Source organism: Mus caroli, chromosome 13, assembly GCF_900094665.2.
Source record: "Mus caroli chromosome 13, CAROLI_EIJ_v1.1, whole genome shotgun sequence".
NCBI lineage: Eukaryota > Metazoa > Chordata > Mammalia > Rodentia > Muridae > Mus > Mus caroli.
The window spans coordinates 20,878,198-20,905,827 of NC_034582.1; the positions used below are offsets into that span (position 1 = coordinate 20,878,198).

Genomic DNA, 27,630 nt, shown 5'->3' on the forward strand with positions numbered 1-27,630 from the left:
TGGGTGAACTTGACTCTTGGTTAATTCTTCAGGTAGAAGTACTTCGCTGAAGAGCTGCAGAAACACATTGTCTAGGACTGTCCATTTAAAAAGGCATCGATTTATGAGTGTCACCTTCTACCCTAGAAATTGGAGTATTCTCACAAGTATTGCTTCTTTCTTCCTCTCTTTCTTCTTCTCTCTCTTCTTTCTTTCTTCCTTTCTTTCTTTCTTTCTTTCTTTCTTTCTTTCTTTCTTTCTTTCTTTCTTTCTTTCTTTCTTTCTTTCTTTCTTTCTTTCTTATATGTGGTTTTCCTATGTAGTCCTGACTGTCCCATAACTTGCTATGTAGACCAAGCTGGCCTCAAACTCCAGAGAGCTGTCTGCCTCTGCCTCTAACCCTAAAGGCATGTGCCACTACACCTCAGTAACTGTTAGTTAGTTAACTTGTGTGGATATGTGTGTTCCTCGTGTAGAGGTGGGAGGGTAACATGGGAGTCAGTTCTTTCCTTTCACCATGTGGGTCCTGCGGATCAGACGCAGGTTGTCAGGCCTGGTGGCAGTCACCGATTGAACCATCTCATTGGCTCTTCACTGGGACTTCTATCAGAGAAGTGTTGTTGTTTTACATATGTAGGAAAAGCATTTATTAACTTTAGATTCCAGATTAATCTAAGAAACACACTTAAATCATCATATTTTGCTTTTAGGGAAGAAAACATCTCAGGCCCATAACACTGCTTGTACATTTAGTGATTTTGTTAAGGAAAGAATACGTATTGCAACTGTTTAGTGCAGTTGAAGAGGTGCCCTAGGCTTGACTGTGCATTACATAACACTGAGCAGGATTTCTCCTTGGATCTCTTGTCTTTCGATGCTTGCCGATGCAAAATTAGTTCCTCTCCCGTTCACCTTGTGCAATACAAAGCTACAGACAGAGTATCTAGAAAACAACCAAAATGATGTTTGTAGATGATTTTATAGAAAAACTTGGGTGAATGTAGCAATTCATAGTCTCTCTCATATTTCTAATTGATGTCATTTTCTCAAGCTATTAAAGGATACCTGGATCTGATTCCATTTGTTTACATAATATTCACTGCAAACATCAGAGAGTTCTGTTGTCTTAGTGATTATTTGACACCCAGGGGTAGCAAAGTCATATATATATATTTTTTTAAAGATTTATTTATTGATTATATGTAAGTTCACTGTAGCTGTCTTCAGACACTCCAGAAGAGGGAGTCAGATCTTGTTACGGATGGTTGTAAGCCACCATGTGGTTGCTGGGATTTGAACTCCGGACCTTCAGAAGAGCAATCGGGTGCTCTTATCCACTGAGCCATCTCACCAGCCCGCAAAGTCATATTTTTAATAGTTAAAATTTCGAACTTTTCTTTTTGCCTAAGATAATTTGCATTGTAGTAATATTGTAGTAATATTTTAATGTCTCTGGAGAAAGTAAGACCTTTAAGTTATTTTAGGGACATGGAAGTGAAATGAGTGCTCCATATCCTAGGTCTGCACATGTAGAGTCACCCAGGTGACACAGCAGTGTGTGTCGGGAATGCTGTCAGTGAAGAGTTGTGACATTCTAGGCCAGCTCAGGGCTCCCATGGGAGGCTGAATGTCCCCCCCCTTACATTCATACTGCCATTCTTATGCTGCAGGGAGAAAAAGTGATGGTGGTGGTGGTGATGGTGTGTGTGTGTGTTGTCTGCCTTCCTCCACACTGAATCCTTAGCATAAAGCATAAAGCCAGGGCTGGCTAACAATGGTAGCTTCTCCCTTTGTAGGTGTGTCAATAGCTTTCTTAATATTAAGAACAACCTCTGAGTACACATGTGTTTATACAATACACATATATGTGGCACATATGTGGCATAGGAACCCTGGTTTCCATGCAGGTGTAAGATGTCTCCCTTCTACACTCCTCCCTTTCCTGCCCTGCCCATCCTCATCTGGGATTGCTATCTACACTGTGTTGGATCCTCTGTATTTTTAGTGAGAATATATAGTCTTCTTTCCAGATTGGTTTGGTAACCTAGACCCAATCTGGGAAAACAAAACAAACCAGAAGCTGCTGCTGGCGAGACAGCAAGTGTGGTGGTGTAGTAGGAAGGACCATGCACAGGAAAGGCACAGTCCTAGGCGGCATTCGTTTTAAATGCTTGGTTAGCGGCAGTTCCTGTAACTTCTGAGAGTTCTCTTGGGTTAATTGGTTATTTTTTAACTTTATAGGGGTCATATTGTTCTCTCCAGCATAGCATTAGAGGGACCCACACAGACTTACTTATGAATGCCTTGACAGTATTCAGGTACTGTCTGCTTTCTATATAAGGCAAAGTGCCCATTGAATTAATCATTTTTAGATTAAGGTAATTAGCCAGAGATTTAACATTGCATATAAGGAGTTCCCAGGGTTAATGTGATCTTTCAAAAATATTCCACAGAGTGCACTAAAGAGAAAATTAGACTGTAACATCAATGGCTTATAATCATTAGACATGTTGGGAAATAGATTTAATTGGATCAAATTTGGTTGAAGACTTAGCAATATGAGCATTTGTTTAGTATACACATACATTTAAACGATTTCCAAGAATTAACTTCTGTGACAAATATTTTATCTTTTGGAGTGTGTGTGTGTGTGTATGTGACGTGTGTGTGTGTGTTGATTTATGCATGTGAAGGTCACAGTTTGGGGAGTCACTTCTCTCCTTTCACTGTGGATTCCAGGAATCGAACTCAGGTCTTCAGGCTTGTATGGAAATCACTTTTATTCTCCTAAGACATCTTGTTGGTCCTCCATGTATGTATGTATGTGTGTGTGTGTATATATATATATATATATATATATATATATATCCAACAAGATCATATACACATGATAGAGTCTCTCACTGATCTGGGACTCAGCAAGTAAGCTAGGGGCAGGCCCTCAAGGTCTAGAGCTCCTTCTGTCTTTCTCTCCCCAGGACTAGGATGATACATGTACACCATCATACTTGGCTTTGTTTTTGTCCCATGAGTTCTGGGGATCCAGCTCAGGTCCTCACTGAACTATCACCCCCTCCCTGTTTTAGATCCCTTTTAAGTTAAATATGAATCTCCCATCTTGCTGTGCTTTGAATAGCTGAACTATTAATTTGTTTTGAATTGTTTTCTTGCTCTAGGGAAAGGAAGAATTCTGTTTAGACAATAGTTGAAGACAGATGTATAAATCCATTTGATAGTGAGCATATTTGGCAAAACTAACTGAGTAAGAGAGGCTGAGCCGGCCCGACAGATGAACCTTAGCCCATCTTCTGGGAATTGGTGCCTGTGCCGGGCACAGCACAGGGATCCGCACAGGACTCCGGCAGAGCCGAGGTGTTTCATCAGCTCAGAGTAATTGTAGTCTCCTGGGGATGTTCTGAGCACCGTGCCCATTGTAATTAGCAACACCTTCTGTGACTAGGGCCTTCCTGAAGTTAGGCTGGTTGGAATTTTTTAAAATCATCATAGCTGAACAGTAAAATCTTATTTAACCAGGGGCCCGAATCTGCCACCACTTCTGGGATCTGGAATTTCTGTAAGCTTTGATTTTTGTCCTGTGTGCAAAAAAAATTGTATTCATGAGATTATGTCATCTATATTTTACAATAGTAGCTGGAGAGGAGTGAGTGAATTTGAGATCATTGAATGAACATGGCATATGCTAATGTTAGAATATGTGCACCTGTCCATCTTCACATACCCTAGTAAAGACCTCAATTAGATGACTACAAGTGCATGCCAGGTTTTTCTGCTAGTGGACAGCTCTAACTTGATGCCCCTAGAAGGCAGAATGGTCACTAAGAAACCTGGAAGGAGAAACAAGGGGCATCTGTGACCATTTGGCTCCTGAGGAGGCTCGTCATGGTTAGAACAGTGTTAACCATAGGGCTGGCGAAAGGGCTCACCGGGTAAAGGCACTTGCCACCAAGTTTGACGACCTGAGTTCGATCCCTGGGACCTATGTGGTAAAAATGAGAGAACCATTCCCAAAAGTTGACCTCTGACATTGCACACCTGCTGTGGCACAGTGCACCCCTGCCCTGGAATAAATAAATGAGATGTAATAGAAATAAAACATAGGCCAGTGCTAACTTATAAGGTCCTTTACAGTAATAAATGTGGATGCAGTTGAAGGCATTTTATAGTTAAAGTTGTAAGCTTTTAGAAAATAAAAATGGTTGCCCTATAAAGATGGAAAACAGCAAAGGGGACAAAGTTTGGTTAGAGTTCTGAGCATGGTTTGTGCTAAAGCAAGCAAACAAACAAACAAAACCCCCCAAAAAACAACCCCCCAAACCTCATCCTAATTATTGTTTAATTGAAGTGTTCTATTTCCAAAGTATCACCAATGAGTTATAGATGAGTGTGCTTGCTAGGAAAATGAAAAGAAAGACACAGCCCAGTAGTTATAACAGGAGAAGGGTATATTACACTAATGGAGGATGCACAGCAGATTTCCCAGAAGAATGGTACAGAGTTTCTGAGGGGAAGAATTGTACAGAGTTTCTGAGGGGAAGAATTCTAGCCAGCTGATTGAATAGCCTGTGAGAGAGTAGATTATTGAACGAGACCATTGCATGCTGGGTGCGGCCAGAGGACATGAGCTCAAACCTTGGGTCCAAGGCTGTGACCTTCATCCAAGGCAGCGGCAGCCTCTGAAGACGCTTGCACTGGGAAGTTGCATGCTTGGGCCTGTACTGCCCAAAGAAGAATTCAGAAGTGGGTGGTTGATTGAGGAAAGGCACCGAAGGCAGGAATTGTGCTCAGCTGTTCTGGAAGCAGAGTGAGATGATTTGTGAGGTCCTATTGTCGTCACAGTAGGGAGCTATGGCCCCGTCATTGAGTTTTTCTGGTGACTGTTCAGTAGTATGTTGTCTTTCAGTTGCTTTGAAAAAAGTGCAAGTTATCTTTGAACAGGGTGAGATGCAATAATAAAATTTTATGTTACAGTGACTCGGTGAAGGCTTAGATACAAATAGATTTTTCTAAATGTTCATTTTAGGGTGAAGAAGTGGACACATTCATTGTCAGGAGAAAGATCTGGGCGACAGACAGGAACTTGGTTGGCAGTGGCAAAATCCTGTCAGGTAGCAGTGGGCTGGTTAACCTCGGCTACGAGGATGCTCAGGTTAAGAAATGAACGGGGAAGGTCTGATAGCAGTGGGTTGGATAACCTCAGCCAGGAGGATGCTCAGGTTAACAAGTGACAGAGGAGGAGTGGAATCCCAGAGAGGGCGTGCTGACCTTTGCCTGTGGGTCCAGAGGAGGAGGAGGAGTTAGCAAAGGAAACAGAACGGTCACAATCAAAGTGCGCCAGAGACAACATATTGCTGAATCATGGAAGATTGTTTAGCTACCTGCTCCTTTTGATATTTTCCTTTGATACCATAGAACACCATGAGATTAAAAACAGCTTCGTGTAGTAGTCTGAAATGCTAATATTTGATCTGTTGGAGCTTAACTTTCTGGTATCAAAGAATACAATGATACTAGAAAAATAGACTAAAGACATCGGCATATATTGTAGATATTCTGTCCCCTAAGAAATACTCAACTTTGGGGCTGAGCTATGACTCAGTGTTAAGGGCACACTCGGCTCCTGTAGAGGAACTGAGTTTGCATCCCAGCACTCATAGCTGGCAGCTTACAAGTGCCTGACATGGAGCTCCGAGGGGTCAACAGCCTCTGCAAACTCTGTGAGCATTTGTATTCATGTGTGCACAGATAGAAACTTGGTTGGCAGTGGCAAAATTCTCACAGATGAACACACACATACATGCATATAATAAAAAGTATAAACTCTTTAAAAACAAATAGCCAACTTTAGAGGTAAATATATGTGTTATCTGTGACAGTTATTGAGAAAATGGGCATTATTTATCTCCTATACTGTTTCATTGATCAAACCGTGTGGACTGACTTGCTTAAGATTCAGACAGCGTGTTTCGCCATGCTTTCTCATCTGCTCCTGTCTTTATACCTAAATATGTTTCTTGTTAATGGTATGCAGTGGAAGTTTCGGTGTGTTATTCATTCTTTGGCTTTTTTGTGCTTTAAAATGTCATTTCATTTCTTGTTTCTTATAACATTAATAGAACTAATTAATTTTTTAGAGTTATTTATTGATTGGTTGAGTGTGTGTGTGTGTGTGTGTGTGTGTGTGTGTTATGGTAGTCATATGGAGTCGGTCTCTCCTTCTCCACGTAGCCTCCAGGGCTCAGGCTGCCAGGTTTGTGCAGCCAGTGCCCTTAGCAGCAAAGTCATCTCCCTGGGCCTCCATTTCCCCTTTCACAGGATGCTTTCCTAGGTATATTCTGCTATGTCTAGGTTGCTAAGCCTATGTAACAAATTCCTCATTTCAGATGCTCTGTTTTATTGCTTCTAGAATTTTCATTTGTTTCTTTTTGAAGTTTCAAATTATGGTCTAGATCTTTCCACATAGCCTGAGTTTTGTTTGATATACCCATCCCTATGCCACCAAGCTGTTTAATGTATTAATAACAGTTACAGTAAAAACGTTATTGCCCATCTCAATATCTCTGGCCATCTCTGGTTTGCTCTTGGTTTTTGTTTTTGTGTTATTTTTCCCTAACAATAGGCTCAATGTCTCACCTCGTTTGAATTGTTCTGTAGTGTTTGCTGTGTAGAGGTGACCTTATATACCATTCTGTTATGTGTAGGAACTGTAAGCAGATAATACAATACTTTTCCTCGGAAGAAAGTATCCCTGACTCTGTGATGAGTGCCAGGCAAGGGGCTGGTTGTCCCCAGCCTGCGACTACCTTCAGGACAGGCTGGAGGCAGCTTGACCTGCCATCACTACACTGCTGCTTCCAAACACTGCAAGAGTAAAATTAGGCCTTCTCTCAGGGCTTGGAAGCTAATGCTGAGGAGATTTAGAGGTGTCTCTTGACAGTTGGTCCAATGCTAACAGTGTGTGCCACAGGAGAGTCTATTACCCAAGCCCTACCTCCAGCCTTTGCTGCCAGTGGGTTCTGGCTCTGCTTTTTTGCCTTGCTCCTAGCTTCTGTTACACTTCTGTGCGCCTGAAGTCGGCTCCAGGTGCAGAAGAGCTTGTTGGTAGTGTGGACCTTATTACATCCTTGTCTTCTCTACAATGCCAGCCCATCCTCTGGCGAACTCGCTACGGAAGGTTTGTCATCCTGGGCATGCAAATCTTAGATTTCTTCTTACTTCGAACTTGTGCTCTCTAGAATTTAGGTCATCTCTAGAAATTAGATTTCTTTGAAATTTAAGCTACTTTGTGGGCTTTAAAAAATGCCTTCCAGCTCTCCTCGTTTTGGCAGATGCAACTGACTCCTATCCTGTTCCCTCTAAGCAGGAGTGAGCCTGTGTCTTACATTTTTCTTATGAGTCTTGACGTGGCTGCTCACAGTCTTCACTTCTTGCTGTAAAGTCTTTCTCTTTCAGGTGTCTTTTTCAGGTCATGGACTCTGAGCATTTTTATGACAAATGGCTTATCTGTTAAGTTTAGGGACGGTTCCTAGAATGAACTATCCCCTGATAGAGGTTCTTTCAGAAGTCACTTATAAGGGCCATGGTCAGCAGCAGAGCAGGCTCAGTCCTGTGGAGTGTGTGCTCACTGTGGCACTGGCTTTAGATGTCCTTTATCCCATTGAAAATAGTGATGTTGGGGTAAGGAATGACGACGATGACAGCTGTTACTCTTCTTTTCTGGGTGGGTAACAGTGATCAAGCCCAGTACCGTATGTATCCCAGACAAGGTTCTCTGACATTGAGCTTCACACTTTTTTTTTTTTTTTTGGTAGAATCTCACTGTGTAGACAGATCTGGCTGGCTTGAAACTTACTATGTAGATTAGGCTGGCCTTGGACTCACAGAGACCCACCTGCTGCTACCTGCAGAATGCTGGGAGTAAAGGCTTAGGTCACCATGCCCAGATCCTTGGATGGTTTTTAAAAATCTCTTTAGGACAATTTATACTTGGCTATGTCTATTTATTATATTGATTCCTAGGTAAATTATTTATTTTTTTTGTATCTTTAAACTTTTTATCCTTTATTTAAAAAAAAATGGTAAACATTGATTAAATATTTTGCAAGGGACTTTGTTTCCTTTTTGATGCTGGGTAATGTTTGCAAAGTAATAAAGTTTCCTCAAAGATTTTCAAAGTCCCTAAAACATATACCAGGAGAGGAGAGTTAAAACCTAACGTATGTTGGCCTGAACTTGACAAATGATTCCCTTTAGTGCGTTTGTTTCTCTAAATAGCCCGGCATTTGAGAAAGTATTGCAAACGGAACCCTTAAGCAGTGTAAGGGGCTTTTACAGGAGGTGAGCGCTCGTCCGATTGTGAGAATCCACTCTGCTTGCTCCCTTGGGTCCTTAGGCTGACTTTGCTTTTCTTGGTCCAGGGTTGAAAAGGTGGCAAGTGCCATTTAACAGCCCCTGGGAGCAGCCCAGGGTGTGCTGCTGCCGCTGCACAATTAGCTCACTAAGCAACTCTTTAGGTTAGCTTAGAATTATTCCAACCTTTCCACATTGATTGATTAACAGATATATTACCTATTTCATCTAATCTATCATTTATCTAACATCTATCTATCATCTATCTATCTATCTATCTATCATCTATCATTTGTTGATCTTTAATCTATTCATCAATCATCTGTTATCTATCTTTTATTTCTACTGTCTATCTACTTTGAACTGTCTTCTATGTTTATATTATCATCTGTCTCATCTATCAGCTATCTGTCTACCTATCTTCTAGCTATCTCTATTGACCACCATCTACCTATCTATCATTTCCGTCCCTTCCCCCTCCCTCCCCTCCTTCCTTCCCTCCCTCCCTCCCCAGTGCTGGAGTAACAGGAGTGTGCTGTCACAACCAACTCATCATGCATGCTTCTAAATGGTATTTTCAATAACATCACATCTAAATGCATAATAAATTAAACCCAGTCTTCTGGGATGGGGACTTTCCAGAGCTCTGGGAGAGTTGTTGGCCATGTGCTACTGGTGATCAATATTATGATTCTGGATAATGGGAGACAATAGTGAACAAGAGTCCTTAAATTTTTATTAATTCCATTATCAGCGCATACACTTTTCCTTGACCTGTGACATAAACAGTATTAGCAAGAGGATGATGTGAGTCTGGAGGAGTGTACATCAGGACTGCAGAGTAAGCAACACCCACTCAGACCTGGTACACCAGGGGTAGGTCATGCAGGTGAACAGGCTAAGCAGGTTTGTAACCTGCAACTGAGACCCAAATAAATGGGCATCACTAATTGTTTGTGGGAATGAATCTTCTTGTAGGAGACCAGAGTGAAACAGCAGTCATGAGAGGTTGGTAAGGACATGGCTGGGGAAGAGGGAGCAGGAAGGTCAGTAAGTAACAGCGACACACAGCTAGGGAGGAGGAGCCGGGTCTGGGTCTCCATAGCCCATGCTGTAATTTAGTATGCCCTGCCTCCCACAGGCTTGCATGTCCCCCCCCCCAACCCAAGGACTAGAAAGGGACAAAATTCCTAACACACTGGGAAGTAGGGTAGTAGAATGAACCAGGAGGAGATGGGAAATTCTGACCAAGTCGTCACTTCTGCTCATGAGTAATAGAAATCAAAGAGAGTAGATGGGAACAGATAAATGATAGGGAGGGAGGGAGGGAGGAAGGAAGGGAGGGAGGGAGGCAGATCAGTAGTTCAAGGCTTATTTTGGCTGCATGACAAATTTGAGGTAAACTTAGGAAACATAAGAACCTGTCTCAAAAAAAAAGCAAAAATATAATTTTTCAAAAAGTAAAATTGCTTTATATGATGTTCTTAGATGATTCAGACATATCACTTTGTTTTTCAGATACTTTTATTGGTCTGGTAGAAAATGACAAGGCAGGTATTTAGTTAGTATGACTGAGCTGCGTATAATTAAGATTAGTCTTCAATTTAGGTGGTTAATCACGGACCCTTAGAGACTATCTGTGCCATGCTAAAAATAACCACGGAGAAAATAACCAGTATTCACACAAACACCATGATAGTTTTTCAAATTTATTCTCAATTTTGTATTCAGAATAAAGTTACAAAATTATTTTATAACCACATATATTTATTTCTCTAAATTACTAAAGTAAAATAATTTAGATAAGAGCTTCAAAGTTATTTCTTTATATAGCTTACTTATCTTTAATTCAACAACCCAACAGGGTTTTAAACTACCAGTGAGTGTGTGACAAGGTGTATACACATGAAAAACTTGTCAGCTGACATAGTCCATGCTGACTATGTCACTGGGTAACGCTGAACGTTCCTAAGGTAACAGGGGATTGGCGATTTGCAAACCAAGTAAGTACAGCACACTAAGTGCTGGGGAAAAGACTGTGGGCACCCTAGCAGCTGTCAGCTGAGCTGCCTGCAAGGAAGTAGAGTTGTGCTCAGGAGGTGGAGGATTCTGAGGAAGGGGCTGTCAGAGGCACAGAGCAGGAAGCTCTGTCCTGCACCTGGGCGGAGCTTCCTTCACATGCAACCTGTTAAGACCTAAGAGCAATCGAACACGCTATAGAGCTTTAAGGTCTTCTATGGACTATGTAAGCCCCAAGCCTGTCGCAGATGGCATGACCTGTGTGTTAAGCCTAGGTTTTTATGCAATGGTATGAGCTAAGCAAATGAAGAGATCTTCAGACCAACTTGATCTTGTCGTAAATGTCATCAATCTAAAAGAATTGCTTATTCTTTATTTCAGAAAATTCTCAGTTGTCATTGTTGATTGTGTAGATAAATGTACAGATTTATGCAAATGAGTGGGAGACATTGAGACACAAGGACTGCTTCAGGGGAGGTTGGCTGAGTTACAGCACCTCTGGGGTATAGTGCAGACAGCAGGAAGCAGCTCTCCCTCACAGTAGCAGTGTGAAACAGTTTCCACAGCAGATCACCAAATTAAGAAAGCAAAGAGTTGAGTGGCCGCAGCCCTCCATCACTTAACTTAAAAGTTTTGTGTTTGCTGGATCTGTGCTGATAACACGCAGAGACCCTATTGAAGGTTGCTACCTTTGATTCCACCCTGGTGCCTATGGTACGGGAGTGGGAGGGGCAGTTCCTTTTTACCATGAGTTTCTCTGGGTACTTGACTTTGTTGAGGCCCAGGTGGTACGTGCTAAGCACTTAACAAAAATGAAACAAAACACCAGCATTACTCTAAGTATTAATTTAAGGCCAACACCTGTGGGAATAAAACTGGAAAAGCTGCTACCATTAAAGTTTTAAAACTCGATTCTAAGTTAGAGTAGTTTTTAATTGAATTTCAACCGACATTTATTGTACAAGTGGCAGCTGCATTCATGGGCACTGTTTCAGCCACTGGAGAATGACCGGATTCTTCCTTAAACATGGACCATTTTTAGAGGAAAGGCTGCCACGCATCACTCAGGGCTAACCTTCAGCCAGCAGTGAGCCCAGCTATAGCGAGCTGCCCACAGGCCCCTCCCTAACAATGCTGCTGTTGTGGCTCCTTCCCTCCTCCTCTTTCCCTCCTCTTCCTCATTTTATTCTTCTCTCCCCTCCTCATTCCTCCTTCTTCTTCCTCCTTCCTCTTCCTTCTCCTCTTCTTTCAACTCCCACCCCCTTCTCCTTTGTTCCCCCACAGCTCTTCTCACAATGCCTCACCTTGTAGTCCAGGCTTGATCTCACAACCTTCTTGCCTCAGCCTCCTCCTTGAATGCTGCTGGTGTTACAGACCGCAGTTATGTGCCTTCTTACATGTGCTTTAGACAAATTAGCCAAGCTCCAGCTTCCTCAAGCGGTGATGTCTATGGTAATGACGCTCGATCGAGTAGTTACGATGATGAGAAGAAGCGCAGAATATGGAAGTTAGCATAGCACTTCCTGGGCAGCAGGGCACAATAGGTGACAGCTGCTCTTAGGCAAAATTGCTGCTGTTCTTTTTCTTCTTCTTCTTCTTCTTCTTCTTCTTCTTCTTCTTCTTCTTCTTCTTCTTCTTCTTCTTTTCAATTTTTGGGCGTACTCATTAGTTTTTGTCAACTTCATATAAACTAGTCTTCTGAGAAGAGGGAGCCTTATTTGAGAAAATGTCTCCATCAGAATGGGCTGTAAGCAAGGCTGTGGGCACTTTCTTGACTAGTGATTGATGTGGGAGGGGAGGGAAGGGCCCAGCCCACTGTGGCTGATGCCATCCCTGAGCAGGTGGTCCGGATGGTGTCAAAGAGCAAGCTAGCGAGCCACTAAGCAGCATTTCTTCGCAGTATTTGCTTGGTTCCTGCCTCCAGGTTATGCCCTAACTTCCCCCAAGTGATGGATTGTAAATGGGAATTAAAAGCCAAATAAACCCTTGGTTCTCCAGGTTTCTTTTGGTCATGGTGTTTCTAATACCAACAGAAAGCACATTAGTACAATGGGGGACCTCACCCCTAAACCCTAAGTACTGTCATTGGTTGCTATTGCTGCAGCCACTGCCTGAGGAGAGATGCAAACCATGGTGCAGAGTGCAGTCAGGCCTTGAAGAGGAAGCGCAGGAAGTGCTGAGCTCTGCCAGATGTGTGTCTGAGGGTCTCGGCATCTGTTTCTATAGCTGCTGGGCGAAGCCCCTCACTTATCCTAGGTTCCTATCTGCAGGTGCGGCACTGTCAGGGCTAATGCCAGCTACTTTTGTCTTATGCTTTTCTCCTAGTTTAATTACTTTGGTTAGTACATCCGGACCATGGTCAAGGCCATGGGAATCTCAAATGTTTTTTGCCTTTGTGTGGAGTGAGGTAGTATGAGGCTGAGAACTATCTAGGCAAACACAAAGTGGAGTCAGAACAAGATGGAATTACCTTAGTGATTTCAGTGTAACAGATAGCATCCAGTTTCCCCGTCGGGAACTTTTGATCTCTTTCCCTTTGCTTTTGAAGGTGAAACCTGTCATTCACAGCAGGATCAATGTGTCCGCCCGCTTCAGGAAGTCACTGCATGAGCCCTGCACCATTTTGTAAGTTGGAGGGCAGAATTAATTGGCTGTGTACTTCCTTGGGGGTTGGGAACTTGAATGTGATGAGCATGACTGTTTCAGATACGATCCTCTTTTCTTTTCCCCTCACAGCTTGATTGCAAATGGAGACCTCATAAGCCCGGCTTCTCGCCTCCTCATCCCTAAAAAAGCTTTAAATCAGTGGGATCATGTACTACAAATGGTCACAGAGAAAATAACTCTCCGGAGTGGGGCTGTCCACAGGTGCGTTGTTACATCTTCCCACAGGGGAACGGCTTGGGAATCCTCGAAGATGTCCCCAAAGGCTCTGAAGTCACTGACCCCTAGATTTGACGTTTGGCCAATTCCGCTAAACTTAGGGTGCTTCCGTTTCTTTATATGAAGACTATCATATATAACGAGACTTCAATGGGGCTGTTCCCAACAGTACTTGGCATGCTGGAACACATCAGGACACGCTACCTGTCCTTGGTATTTTAGTGTGGAGTCATAAGCAAGCACCATCTCACTTTAAGGGAGAAGGACTTCTTAGCCGGAACAGCCTCTTGTTTCATAGTTAACTTTCTTTTCCCGGAAGAGGCAGGACTGTTCATTCAGAGGTTCCGACCGTCTGTCTCAGACAGATGCTAGGAAGAACAGGTGGTCTTACGGCAGAGACAGGTGAGATAGGCGAGGTTATCTAAATTAAAGCCAAAAGCATTTTCAGTGAAATTAAATGAACATCTAAACTATGGTGTAGCCTATGAAATTGTCTCAAAACTTTACATTTATTTACTTACTTATTTATGTGTGGGTGTTGGGGGCACGTGTGGGCTACAGTGCACACGTAGAGATGAGAGGACAACTTTTGGGAGTTGCTTCACTCCTACCATGTGGGCCTTAGGGTGGAAAGTCAAGTTGTCAGGCTTGGTGGCAAGACCTCTAGTAACGGAGCCATCCACCTGGCCTTGAAATGATCTCTTTGTCAGCTAAAGGATAAATAACATATAGTGGTATGAGAGACATAGATGTAAGAATACATTGAGAATACATATATAGTACATACATGAAGGGACACACAAATACACATTCATACCCTTCAAATTCCAAACACTTTCCTCAGTGCCTGTCTTCTCTTTTTCCTTCCTGAAGGAAGGAAACTGCACAGTGAACACATTCTTGCCTGTTGGATGCACACACCACACACACACACACACACACACACACACACACACACACACACTCACACACACACACAGCACAGCCACAGCTTACAGTAACTTGACTGTACCCCACCCTTAGTTGAATCCATGTTTATCTTATGGTTTTATCTTCACTGAAAATTTAAGTATAAACTATTTTAGTTGAGAATAATGCTGAATGTATGACAAAAATTCAAGCAGGATGAGAGTGTAAATTTAAACTATTTCTCTGACCTTCAATCCACCCTTCCTTTCCTGAGTAGCTTTTATACCATAGAAATTAGAACCAGAAATACTCTATGCATGTACAAGTATGTACACTGTCAGCTTTTCCTCTCTCTCTTCCCTCCCTTTCTTCCTTCTTTCCTACCATCTTCCCTCCTCCTCTCCCTCCTTTCTTTCTTATGTGTACTGTGTGCATGGTGTGGTGTGTGGGTGCATGTGTGTGTAGTGTGTGCACACTCATGTGTGTGACACATGACCTGTGTGTGTGCACAGAGGTCAGAGGGGGGTGTTATGCATCTTGCTCTACCCCTCTCCTCTTCAGTTCTTTGAGCCCAGGGCCAGGCAGGCTGCCAGCTCCAGCAATCCTTTTGTCTCTACCGGCAGCATCCTCAGAGGTAAGTTATAGGCGCCCATAAGACATGCACTCAGAAGGCAGAGACAGGAAGGGCTGTGGGGCTTGCTCGATGTCAGTCACCTTAGCGCCTGATTCAGTGAGAGACCTGTTTCAAGGGAGTAAGATAGGGAGTGTTAGAGCAGCACACCACCTCCTGTCGTGTGTGCGGGTGGCAGGGTACCACTTCTCATGCACACACCACACACAGATACGGCACTCACACATAAGTGGCTTTCATCGTTTCTTGATCTTTATTTATTTGATATACAGGATTGTTGATTTTTCCTCTTGCATTCTAGGTGTTTTATAATAATTTTATATATTAAATGAATTAACTCAGTGTTCTTATGAATTAAATATTATCTTTCAATAATTATGGTATATGAGACCCAAAGAGGAAAATTAGATGTCCAAGATTATGCTGACACTGGGTACATGGCTGAATGGCAAACTGAGCAGGCTGGTTGGAGCTGGCACTCTTAGCTCCAAAGCTACTTTCTAAAGACACGGCATGTGCTTACACCCATCCTGCACAAACCTATCATGCTCCTTACACAGTTGCCCTATTGGTTTTCAGCAACACTGTATGTTTAGAGAAATTGGCCCTTTGTGTGCATGTAAGTTCCAAATGTGTTTCCAGTTTGCATTTTACTTTTGTATACAAATATCTTGAGTTTTCAGTCTTTTTCTGTGTTCACTAATTTTATCGCCAGCCCCAATCTTCCTGGCTCTGGGACTATAAAAATAATTTTATGTTGTTTCACTTTGTGCTTTTTAACTTTTATTTAAACCTTATCAGTAGGGAGTCAACATGACTGATTGTGCATAGTTTTAAAAAGAAAATATAGGTTTATGTTTTGACATCTACATAGGTGCTGACTTCCCGAACAAGTAATATAAACTGTACACACCATAAAGTTTCTTGTCTAAGTGTATCTTCTCATAAACATGAACAAACTCTTAGGTAGAAGTAAGTAGATATGAAAGCACTAACAGAAATAATAAAAAAACACTCATTTCCCATACTGTTGAATATTTAGAGAAATTAAAATTTTGATTTCTTGAAATAGGGATTCACTTTGGCTGCTTTGGAACTTACTCTGTATTACTGTCTCTCCTGAGTGCTGCAATCTCAGGTGTGAGCTAATATATCCAACTGCGAAGCTTAATTGTTAATTCAATGGTAGACTTGGCGCCACTCACTTGGCACTTTCCCCTAATAGAACACTGATGAGTCTTTCTGTTATGCATCAGTATATTGACTTAATCTCAATATGTCTTAGTGTTATTCCTCAGTATATTCATTTAGTAGGAGAAAGTCAGTATGCCTTCCTGTTATGCATCAATATATTAATTTACCAATAGCATCCACAGAGACTGGCTCAGCCCCCTTTTCATGATTCTTGTGCTTTGAGGCAACAGAAGGAAATAGGTCAATAAGGGCTACATTCATGAAACATAATGAGTCACAGGTTGGAATTTCCTCAGTGGCTTTATCTACCTGCAGGCTAAACCAGCCAGCTCTTGGCTGGGAGGTCCTGGGGTCCATAACTACACTGCCTTTTAATTTCTAGTGTAACAGTTAACTGCTGATTTGAATCTATTTTGGAGGAATGAGGGTGAAGAATGTCTGGCTGTCTGGCTCTTGGCCAGTGTGTCTCAGCCAGGTGGTTTTGCTTCCAGGAGATACGCATCTGTGTCTGGTAAGCACAACTGGGCATGTGAACAAGCCCACTTAGAGGACAGAGTCGGGTGCCGGGCACCTACAATAAACAGGGGGAAGGGTGGGGTGCTGCTGAGCACCCTGTGATGGACAGGGGAAAGAGTGAGGTGCTGCTGAGCACCCTGTGATGGACAGGGGAAGGGTGGGGTGCTGCCAGGCACCCTCTGATGGACAGGACAGCTTCCCTGTTGAGGACTGGCTATGGTGCTTTTGCTTGAGATTGGTGGTCTCAGTGCAGAAATCTGGTTTGTGCTGCTATTTATACAGACTTAGTGATACAGCATTATACAAAGATGTTAGCATCTGTATGCTGACTAGTCCTACTACTTCTCATGGATTCTGTGGATATTTTCAGTGTTCTTGGCTCTTCTGATATGGCTAAGCTGATATCAATGGATTTTTTTTTTTAACGTCTTTGAGACAAGGTCTGTAGTCCTGGCTAGCCAGCCTGGAACTCACTGTGTAGCCCAGGCTAGCCTTGAATTCACGATGTTCTCACCTCAACTTCCCTAGCACTAGAAGGTTTTTATTATTGTTATTCACCTTACTATGTAATATAAGACATTTGAAAAATTTATGTCAAAACTTACAACTACTCTTGTATATAATCTTAAAAATTGCATTATTGTCATAGTTTAGTTTTCTAGTGGCCTACTCTCCTCTCTTAAAAAAGTCTGTAAATAATTTAAACCATCTAGTAAAAAAATCAGTATTCTTATAATAAGTGACATATTAATTGCAGTCACAGCAGCAGTTTTACAGTAAAGGAGGCTCTGTGAACCCCACGGCTCTGGGACAATCCTGCTCACTCTCCTGCTTAGGCATGGCTAAAAAAAGGAGGCAGAGGCATGCGTGCTATGCAGTTCTGCATCATTAGTGCTGCCTTGCTCCTGCCCCGCTTCCCTCTCACCTCTTTTTTACTGACCCACTTCTATGTGTTTGGCTGTAGTACCTTGGCCAGAGGCTATCCTTAACCGAGAATGGGGCAGGACGCTTACTGGCAGTGTTGATAAAACATCACTCAGGAAATCTTCCATGGAAGCCAAGCTTGAGTTAAACACCATGACCTGAGGCTGCTGAGGTGGCTCAGTGAGTGAAGGCACTTACTTGCATAAGCCTGAAGACTCAAGTGTCACTCCTGGAAGGAGAGAGCCAAGTCTTGAAGGCTGCCTTTTCTATCCTTAGTTGTGATGTGGCACATGCTTGCCCTACCCCTAAATAATAACTAAGGAAAACAAATACATTCTGTGCAAGTTTCTATGGTACCAGAAGGGGTCTCTGTGGTGCCAGGCCCCTGTTCAGCAAAGATCATGCCCAGATCTCCAGTATGAAGGGGGGTTCCTGGCCAATCTATTGACTTCAGAACCAGTGATCGGAAGAGTAACTGGTGAGCCCCATCAAGGAGGAAGTACCTTAGTTATGATTCTAAGCAGCTCTCTAAATGCTGTGGAGGTTCTAATTGTGGATGTGGTGTTTCAACAGGCTATATACGTTAGAAGGAAAACTGGTTGAGAGTGGAGCAGAACTGGAGAATGGACAGTTCTATGTGGCCGTCGGCAGAGATAAGTTTAAGAGACTACCGTACAGTGAGTTACTTTTTGACAAGTCAGCAATGAGAAGGCCTTACGGGTAAGTCCTCATCTTTGCTCAAACACTCTCAGCCTTAGTTACTGTTTACTTGCGGGGCGACATCAGTGTAAAGGGGTGGGGGGAGCAAGAGTGGGCAGTGGGGTAGAAAGGCCACTATCTCATGTGCTCCCTTGCATGTGGAACATGCAAACACATGTGTAATGATGCAAGGTAAGATGGTGTATGTGGTATTCCCAGCACAGAGGTGGAGGCAGAAGTATCAGGAAGGTAAGGTCATCCTTAGCCATGGAGTGAGTTCAAGGCCAGCCTCTATCAAAATCAAACAAAAAAGTATTTTCTGTAGCCAAGAGTCGCATTCATCAGCTAGAAATGGCAGCATTCATGACTGAAAACTTGCATAAAATGTGCTGATGGAATTTGTAAAAGACTCAGCACCTTGTATTGCACCAAATTTAAATTAAATACAAAGCTCCATTCTTGTGAAGAAAATGATGGGCCATGAACTCTCTGTGTAAATCTCACAGACAACTTTAGAGTCTAACAGTGCAGTCAGAACAAGCAAGTTTTCAGTTGGTCTGGATAGAAATTTACAGTAGCTTACACATGTATGTATGTATGTATGTATGTATTTATAGAACAGGGTCTTTTGTAGCCCAGAAAGGTCTCTAATTGGTTATGTATCCCAAACTATCCTTGAACCCATGCTCTTTCTGCTTCCACCTCTGATTTCTGGGATGACAGGGATTCATCCCAGGAGGTAAACCTCATCTGGCTTACACCCCCTCCATCCTCTTTAAGAGCCATAAAATACGAAAGCAATGTAATTGTACTGGCAAAGATAGGGAGGCTGAGTATAAGACTCTCTCTCTCTCTCTCTCTCTCTCTCTCTCTCTCTCTCTCTCTGTGTGTGTGTGTGTGTGCTTGCACATGGTATGTGAAAGTCAGAGGTTAACGTCAAGTGTCTTTCTTGGTTGTTTCCTGTTTTATCCTTTGAGACAAGGTCTCTCAAACCCACAGCTTGCTGATTCAGTTTAAGGTAGCTTGTTTTAGGGATTCCTTATCTCTGCCTCTTGAGCCCTGAGATTACAAGCCAGTCTCTGTGACCACCCAGTATTTCCATGGGTGCTGGAAACCCAAACTATAGTCTTCAAGTATCACAAGTACTTTATCCACTGAGATGTCTCCTCAGCAAGGCTTGAACCTCAGTTACACATGATGTATTATGATTTTTTTCTCTTGGAGATACCCTTTTCAAGGGTGTCATGCATAGCCTAACATCTGTGCTGCAGAGTCTTGAGCCAGTGGCAGATACCTGGGATCCATCTCTGTTGTTCTGCGCTGAGTTTGGGGCCTCTTGGCTCTTGAAATTGCCTTTCATGGTTGTCCTCTGCAGAGGACACCAGTGTGTTCCTATTAATTTGTATCCTGTGAGGCTCATGGAGATTTGCTTAGGCTTCTAGAGAGTAAGAGTAAACTTTCAGGGGTGTTGGGACTATGCAACAGCCCAGGCCTTCATGAACGTTAGAGTTCTTTGCCAGGAGACTGGTTGTTGATTACCCAATCCATGAAACCCAATCCTTGAACAACTTGTGCTTAGCAATGCTGGTCAGCTCTCTGGGAGCAGCATGGGGTACTTGGTGGTAATGTAAAAACTGAGGCTCTGGGGCCTCTCTCAGACACATTACCAAGGTTCACCATTATAGACATGCCTTCGTATTCTTGGAGACTATTTCAGGTGATTTTCTTTTTTCTAATGACGTAGACATCTGAAACTTAAGAAAAGAGTATCTTCCTCCTCTTCTCCCCCCTCCTCCTTCTTTTCCTTTTTGGTGATAACTGACTAGTTTAAAAAACTCTCTCAGTATAAATGCCATGATTTTTCTTTCTTTTCCATTTCAAGTGTACACAATATACTTTATTTTTACATTATTTGTGGTCAGTGTTGTAATTATTGATTTTGAGGCAGAGTGGTCTTGTGAAACCTTGGCCAGCCTTGAACTCTTGATCCCTGAGGTTACTTCCTTAGGGCTAGGATTAATAGATGGGTGCCACCATGCCCAACAGATTTACTGCTTTTCACTTCATCTGGCATGGTTGTCACTTAGTTTCAGAAATGTTTATTTTTTTTATCTATAATAGAAAGTTTGGAAATTTGAATTAAATTATGAAAAAAACTTGTATTAAAAGTTTATAAGCATCAAGTCAGGCCATATTCAGGAAACTATTAGGAATAATTTAGAATGGAATTTTGAGATTTTATTTAATTTTGGACTGACCACAGGTCAGTGGACAGGGTGGTGATAGCAGGGTAGAATGATTGTCATACATCATGCTTTATTTGTGAGCTATATTCAGATGTCCAAATTGCAATTTGTTTCCACAGTCAGAAAGCGTCTTCACTCCCTCCCATGGTTGGATCCAGGAAGTCTAAAGGGAGCGTAAGTACCAGCAGCTTTCCTCATTAGTGTTCTGTCTCTCTGTAGAGCCATCCTCTGGGTTTCAATTAAATCCGAAAGAATAGGTCTTAGCTCCTAGTGGCATATAAGCAACTACCTGAAACATTGTGAGAGCTTCAGTGTCATGACTGAAATCCCAAACAAGAGCCAATGCTTTGAGACTATAGAATCAAAACCCTTTCCTCGTGTGGACGTGAGGCAGCGTATGTTGTGGTTGTGGGCTGTAAGGTCCTCACAAGGTCACCATGGTGCTTCCGTAGTCTCGTCTCCTGTGTCTATCAAAGACCGAAAAGGGACTTTAGGTAAGAAGATGGTGACCCTCGGTTGTACTTCTCTGTACAGTTAAGATCTTAAAAATGAAGACCCATCCTAAATGCTTAGTCTTCCTGGTCATTCCTTCACTGAGCAAGCACTGGCCATGTGCCTGGGATGTGGGAACTAGAGTCTGCAATGGATGGTTCATCCGCTGACAGTTCAGTCTGCACTGCAGCTACCCCTAACCTCCATGGTGCACTGCAGCTCGTCACGTGACCTCCCCTGTATACTCCAGCTCAGCCCCTAACCTCCAGCCTGCATGCAGCACCCCCCCCCAAACTCCCACTGTGCATGGCTGTACATCTCCTAGCCCTGCCCCATCCCTAGCTGCCCTGAGGTGAAGCCCACTTTGTTACAGAGTGCTGCAGCAGTGGGTCTTTCTGACTCAGGGATCTCTGATCTCTCAGGGGCTTCAGTAGATCAGAAGTAGATCAGAACTGCTCTGGCATTCCTATCCCGCTCCGATGAGCTGGTCAGCGGTTGTGTTCTGGTGTGCTGTAGGTGCCTGCTGAGCAGTGATATTGTCTCCTAGTGGCGTGTACTTATCTTTCCCCACTATTTTATTTCATGGTATTCTTAACAAAAGAGAAAGATAGTTTTGTGTTCATATCATTGGACTTCACACTCATTCCTGGAGACGGCACCGCTTACCACTTACGGAAGCTCTTGCCTTCCATAGTCTTCACACTCTAGGGGGAAGAAAGCAAGCCACTTGGGAGGTTGTAAACAGCCCGACACTGAGTACCCAGTATACGAACACCAAGAGAATAGAACTGGAGCAGTGCCCTTGAATTCTAGTGTAGATTTTAGCGGACGCAGTCGAGGAGAAGGGTTTCCAGAGGAGGGTGGCATTGGGGATAGAGAAATGGGTACGGAGAGATGCCATGAACATGGTAGCCAGTGTTCAGTGTCCACCCAAGACCCCACTGTGCCAAGTTCTCTCCAGGACCTAAATAGTGACAAGCAAGACAAAAGCCATGAATTTAGGTTCAGAAATAATATTTTCTCTTTTCCCTTCTCCTTCCTCCTTCCTTTTTTTCCTTCTCTTAAATTTGATCCTGAAGACATAATGCAGGAGCCCCTGGCTTCTGTACTTAAAATTGAAAACAAAACAAAACAAAACAAATACAAAATCAAACCAAACCAAACCAAACAATACAAACCAGGAAAGATGCAGTGTAGAAGTAACAAAGGTTTCCTTCCACCGAGCAAATGGCAGAGAGGGTCACCATGCACCTGCTTGCTCTGCAGTGTGGATTTTTAACCTCGCACTTTGTGGTCAGTGAATCTCTAAACAAACTTCAACAGAGACCCTCAGCATGTGTAGGGTGATGTGCCTGAGAAGTCAATTTCTTTATGACCCTGAACTCCAGCATTAAAGTCCATCTTTCTCCTTGAGTAGAGGAGGCCTGAGAGGCCCTGTGAGATTAAAGAAAGATGCTTTCTGAGTTAGTTGAGGAACCTCAGATCTTTTATGCAGAGAGAGCCTTATTTGGTGTGATTCCTTAGGTAAGCCTGGGTGTATAACATGCCGAGTCTAGACTTGGTAAGGCAGACAGCAAGGGAAGCTGGAAGAGGTTATTATTCCTGAAGACACAGAGCTTGCTTGCTGGTCGGGTAGATAGGGTGATGGAGAAGATAGAAGCAGGGAGAACCACAGGGCTTTGAGCTCAGATGCCAGAGAAAATGGTCGTTCAGTGACTAGAAAGAGGCTAGGCAGAAGAAATAATTAGTAATGGCTTCCTTTCAGAGATGCTGAGTTAGTTTGTCCAGCCACATAATGACCTGATTTGAGGCACTGTGTGGTTGTGCTAGCACATAGGACAGCCTAGCATAGCCCAGACAGGCATCAGTAGTAATGTAGCCTGAGGGAATGGGTGAGTAGTAACCTGGAGGGGACAATTCAGTGACAGCCTCAGGTGACATAAGCCTAGAAAATCTAACTTCTCAGGGTGGAGGAGGAGAGGGGGAGAATTTATATCAGTAGCTCTCTCTTTCTCTCTCTCTCTCTCTCTCTCTCTCTCTCTCTCTATATATATATATATATATATATATATATATATATATCTTCACCATTAAAATGATAAATGAAACCCATACGTTTAAGGTTTTGGGAAATAATTTATTAAGGTTTATTTTATGTTTAAGTATGTGTATATGCCTCTGTGGGGGTGCACACACATCAATGCAGATACCTGCCAAGGCTAGACAAGGGTGTCAGAGGCCCTGAGGCTGGTATTGCAGGCAACTGTGAGCTGCCTGAGGTGGGTGTTAAGAGCTGAATTTGTGTGCGCTGCAAGAACAGTAAGCACCCTTAGCCTCTGAGCTATCCCTCCAGCCCTAAGAATTGTACTTTGTTCTCATAGTTCTCCTTTGGGCCTTGTGGCAGAATTCTGTCTGTGTACATGCCACGTCAGTCTTAGCTCTCCACTCTCACAGTTCTACAGACAAGCAGCACAGTATAACTACAGAGACCCAGTGTAACTGGATAACCGACCCAGGGTCACAGGGTCCCAACTCAGCCCTTCACATTCCCCGCTATTGTGCTTTGCAAGTTTGTATTTGCTGGTACGAAATCTGAAAAGCTAAAATTTCCATTAAAGATGTAAGATAGTTCCTGCTCGGCAGCACATGTCTCAGACACATGTTTCATTTGGGCTTCTTCCTTAGGAAGGTTTCTGCAACCATGTGAATAACCCAGAATGATGCCTGACTGTCCAGGTGTCTGTCTGACCGGGTACTGAGCCCCCCCCCCCCGGGTGGTAGAGATGAGTAAAAAGACAGGCATCTCTTTGATGCTTGTGGTCTATTGCAGGAGATAGCTGTTGACCTAACAATTCCGTAAGTCAGCAGAGATAACTACAGAGTATGATAAAAATGAAAAAAATAAAAAACCTCCTTCAGAACAATATGAGAGTCTAAAAAGAGAAAACCTATTTAGATAGCTATACAGAGGCCTCACTGAAGAAGTGACTCAAAGATATAAGGTATATTTCCATCCTGTAGAAAAGAGGCTCCTAAGGTTAAACCTACCCTCATATGCTAAAATATAAAAATTACAATGACAGTTTGTCTCTCTTCTCCCAGTGCTCCCAGAGTGCTATGAATATCCAGCTATTCATTATTCATGCTGTTGGTGACATCCACGGACTCTATCGGCCGATAGAGCTACCCACCATTCACCTCATCAGCTATCCATCCTTCAACCATCAACCACCCATCCACCCATACAACCAACCACACAACCAACCACCCCCCGGTCAACTCCGTGAGCCATCCATCCACCCATTCCAAGAGCCATCCAGTTACCCACTCCACCAACCATCCAGCCCTTCTTCTCGGCAGCCTTCCATCCTTCACTCTGTCATTCATCTATAAGCTTCGTCCGCTCTACATCCTTCCCCTCTCAGCCATGCATCCTTCTACTCCATTAAGAACCACGTACCCATTTTATCAGACATTCAGCTATCCACTCTGCCTACCGTCCACTCATCCACTCCAACAGCCATTTACCCACCCACTTGTCCACCCTGACACCTATCTGCATCTATGTATCAGCCATGCACTTACCCACTCTGTCATCCACCCACCCACCCACCCACCCATCATCCATCTGTTCATCCATCCATCCCATCATCCATCTGTCCATCCATCCATCTGTCCATCCATCTATCCATCCGCTGTGTTAGCCATCCATCTCTCCACACTACAAGCTACCCACTCACCTATTCTATCACCTGTCAACCCATTCGCTCTATCAACCTATTATATCAGTCCATTCATCCAGTCAGCTGTTCACTCAACACATATTTGTTGACGATGTATTTACTAAGTGCCAAGAATGGCTATACACATTTAATGTTATAAAGAAACTGACCACGATCTTACAGGATCTTTCAAGTCCTTGTGTGTGTGTCAGGAGGACGGAGATGTCTTGGAGCCAATCATGCAGGAAGGAGATGGCAGGGAGGAAGCTGAGGTAGAAGAACCAAAGTTATCCAAGTTGTTGATAAAGAATTTCATAGGTGAAGGGGAGAGAGAATACCAGGGCAGTCGGTGCTGAACAAGGAGGGGCTGGTAGCCTAGTCAGACAGACCTAAGCAAGACTTGCACCCAGGCCTCCAGGGGAAGCCACTGAGGGACTTAAAGGGAGAATGCTAGCATTTGATTTATACTTAAAAAAAAGATTTATTTATTATGTATACAGCATTCTGCCTGCATATATGACTGCAGGCCAGAAGAGGGCACCAGATCTCATTATAAATGGTTATCAACCACCTTGTGGTTGCTGGGAGTTGAACTCAGGACGTCTTGGAAGAGCATCAGTTCTCATAACCTCTGAGCCATCTCTCCAGCCCTTGACTTATACTTTTAAAGACAAAAAAAAAAATTGAAATTATCTGTGTGTGTGTGTGTGTGTGTGTGTGTACGTGAATATAGTAGGTACCCATGGAGGCTAGAAGAGTGTCAGATCCCCTGAAACTGGAGTTAGAGGTGTTTGTGAGCTGTCTGACATGGGTCCTGAGAACCCATCTTGGGTCTCCTGCAAGAGCAGCAAGTGCTCTTGACCACTGAGCCCCATCTCCATCCCTTGGTTTGTAATGTTTAAAGTTCATTATGGCAAACACTTGTCAGAGAAAGAATAGAAGAGGCAGAGGGTGGTTGGAGTCTAAGTACCGGGATGCAGGTACCTGGGCTCTGTGGCTGCAGGGCTGACTGGAGGGCTCTCTGTTAAAACCTCTTTGAGTGTGTTATTGCTGGTCAGTTTACTTGCCCATCAGCTATTGGTGCAGTTCCTTCCGGGGCTCAGTTGCAGTTCTTGGACCTCTAGAGGTTTCAAAACCCTGACTGTGTATAGGTTCCCTCTCTAGTGTTCTCTAGAAGTCTATGCCTGGTGCCTTTGATGTCAAGTAGGGAATAACTTGGAGGAACTTGGTCAGGACAAAGGAAGAGAAAATAAGTGAAGGTTTGTTGCTGTATGGTTGGTATTCATCTGAGGAGAGAGCAATCTAGAGCATGGTGCCTGGCGCACACAGAGTTCTCATTCAACCCACACAGGGTGTGTGCGGATGCCTGGCAGTGAGCCGCCACCGCGTCCTATGCCAGTAAACTCAGTCACAAGCTTGGTTTTTAACAGAACTAATTTACACCTTTTCTATAATTAATAGGTTCTCTGGAGAACGCTGGGCTTGATAGATCATTAACTGTCTAGCCCCACGGGAGGGGGATGAGTGAGAGGCCTGTGTAGGAGGGTGGAGCTTCCTACTTCAGGTGCTTCTGTCGACCTCCCTCAGCACTGACCTTAAAGGGGACGCAGAACCAGATTGTGAGGCACGTGTGTCTCGCACACAGCTTCCTATTGATTGTTTTATTGCATGAAGAAGAACGGGGATGGGAGAAGAAGGTGTGGGGAGTGGGGACGGGAAAGTGGGTGGGAGAGTGGGGAGGGGAAGGAATATAAGGGATCTAAGTAGACTGAAAACAACTAGTAGAATTCATCGTATAAAACGCTCTAGCGACTGATAAGTGGGAGAAATGCAGAAGTTGATAAGTTGAGAATAATTTTAGGTTATTATTCTAGTCTCAAAATCAAAAAGAAAAGTGATTTATTTTCATAAAGAACGCTCCATGCATGCAGATCCTTCGCTATCCGTTGTTCCAACGCACGGGATCAGGGCGCCCTCTAGTGGCAAAGAGGTGAAAATGACAGAAACGCTGAAAAGCAAACTGGCCAGTTTTTGTTAATGTCCGGTCAAATGCATTTTATGGTCAGTAGTTTGGGGTTAAATATTAGGATTTCCATGGTCTTGACTCAAGACTCAGTTGCTGCCACGAATCAATCAGTTATCATGAAGTCACTGTGAGGCAAATCATAAGTACATTAAAGAGAAATTTTCCTATCTCCCAAATTGCATTCTGTAGTGTAGGTTTGAAACTGCTGTCAGGATAGGCAGCTCATAGCTGCCATCGGTAGGTGCATGTGAGCGAGATGTCAATGGAGTTGTAGTGCGCTGTAGGAGCTCTTCAGCAAGGCCAACTCACAAAATGACCTCAGACTTGGTCTTTTATGGCCTTCTGAGTGCAAGTTTTTGTTTTTGTTTTTGTTTTTTGAGTGCAAGTTTATGAGGGTTGGAAATGGGTTTCCAAGAAGGAAGGAAGCTGGAGTTGCTTAGATCTTCCTGGAAAGAGTCTAGGAAGCTGTAGGATCGAAACCCAGGGGAACCACTACTATTCCTAGGTTGGAGAGGCCATTGAAGGCTATATTTAGGGCTCTTCATATTTGATATATCACTGTGGCTGAAGTAGCTTCTAGCACTTTTTTAAAAATTTTTTTGCAATGCACCCTATAAATTTTGGCTGCTTCTTGGCTGTTCTCACATATGTATAATGTGCTGTCTCTGATGGCTTTTTTCGAAAGCTACACCACATATTAGATGTTTCTAGTACCTCAGACATTAGAAGACTTCAGCATAGGCATGGAGGAGATGACTCACTCAGTGGATGAAGTTCTTGCCTGGGAAATTCCATGACCTGAGTTTGGATCTTCAGCTCACACATAAAAAGCCAGCCATGCTGGTGTGTTCTTAAAAGCCTTATGGGAAGGAGATGGAGACAGGAGACTCTCAGGGGGTTTCTGGCCAGCTTGTGTAGGCAATCGGTGAACTCTCAGACTCATGAGAGACCCTGCCTAAACAAGGCACACACACACACATATGCTCTCTCTCTCTCTCTCTCTCTCTCTCTCTCTCTCTCTCT

General features: G+C 43.3%; 1 protein-coding gene across 2 annotated transcripts in view; it reads left to right on the forward strand.

The window, feature by feature from the left end:
- The window catches only part of Dcdc2 (doublecortin domain containing 2), a 154,488-nt gene that overhangs the window by 34,644 nt on the left and 92,214 nt on the right, over positions 1 to 27,630 (forward strand). For both annotated transcript variants that reach the window (XM_029468605.1, XM_021180583.2), the window contains exons 3-6: positions 12,914 to 12,990; positions 13,102 to 13,233; positions 17,996 to 18,142; positions 20,487 to 20,541. In XM_029468605.1, the coding sequence (XP_029324465.1) occupies positions 12,914 to 12,990; positions 13,102 to 13,233; positions 17,996 to 18,142; positions 20,487 to 20,541 (411 nt within the window). The remainder of the gene's footprint in view (positions 1 to 12,913; positions 12,991 to 13,101; positions 13,234 to 17,995; positions 18,143 to 20,486; positions 20,542 to 27,630) is intronic.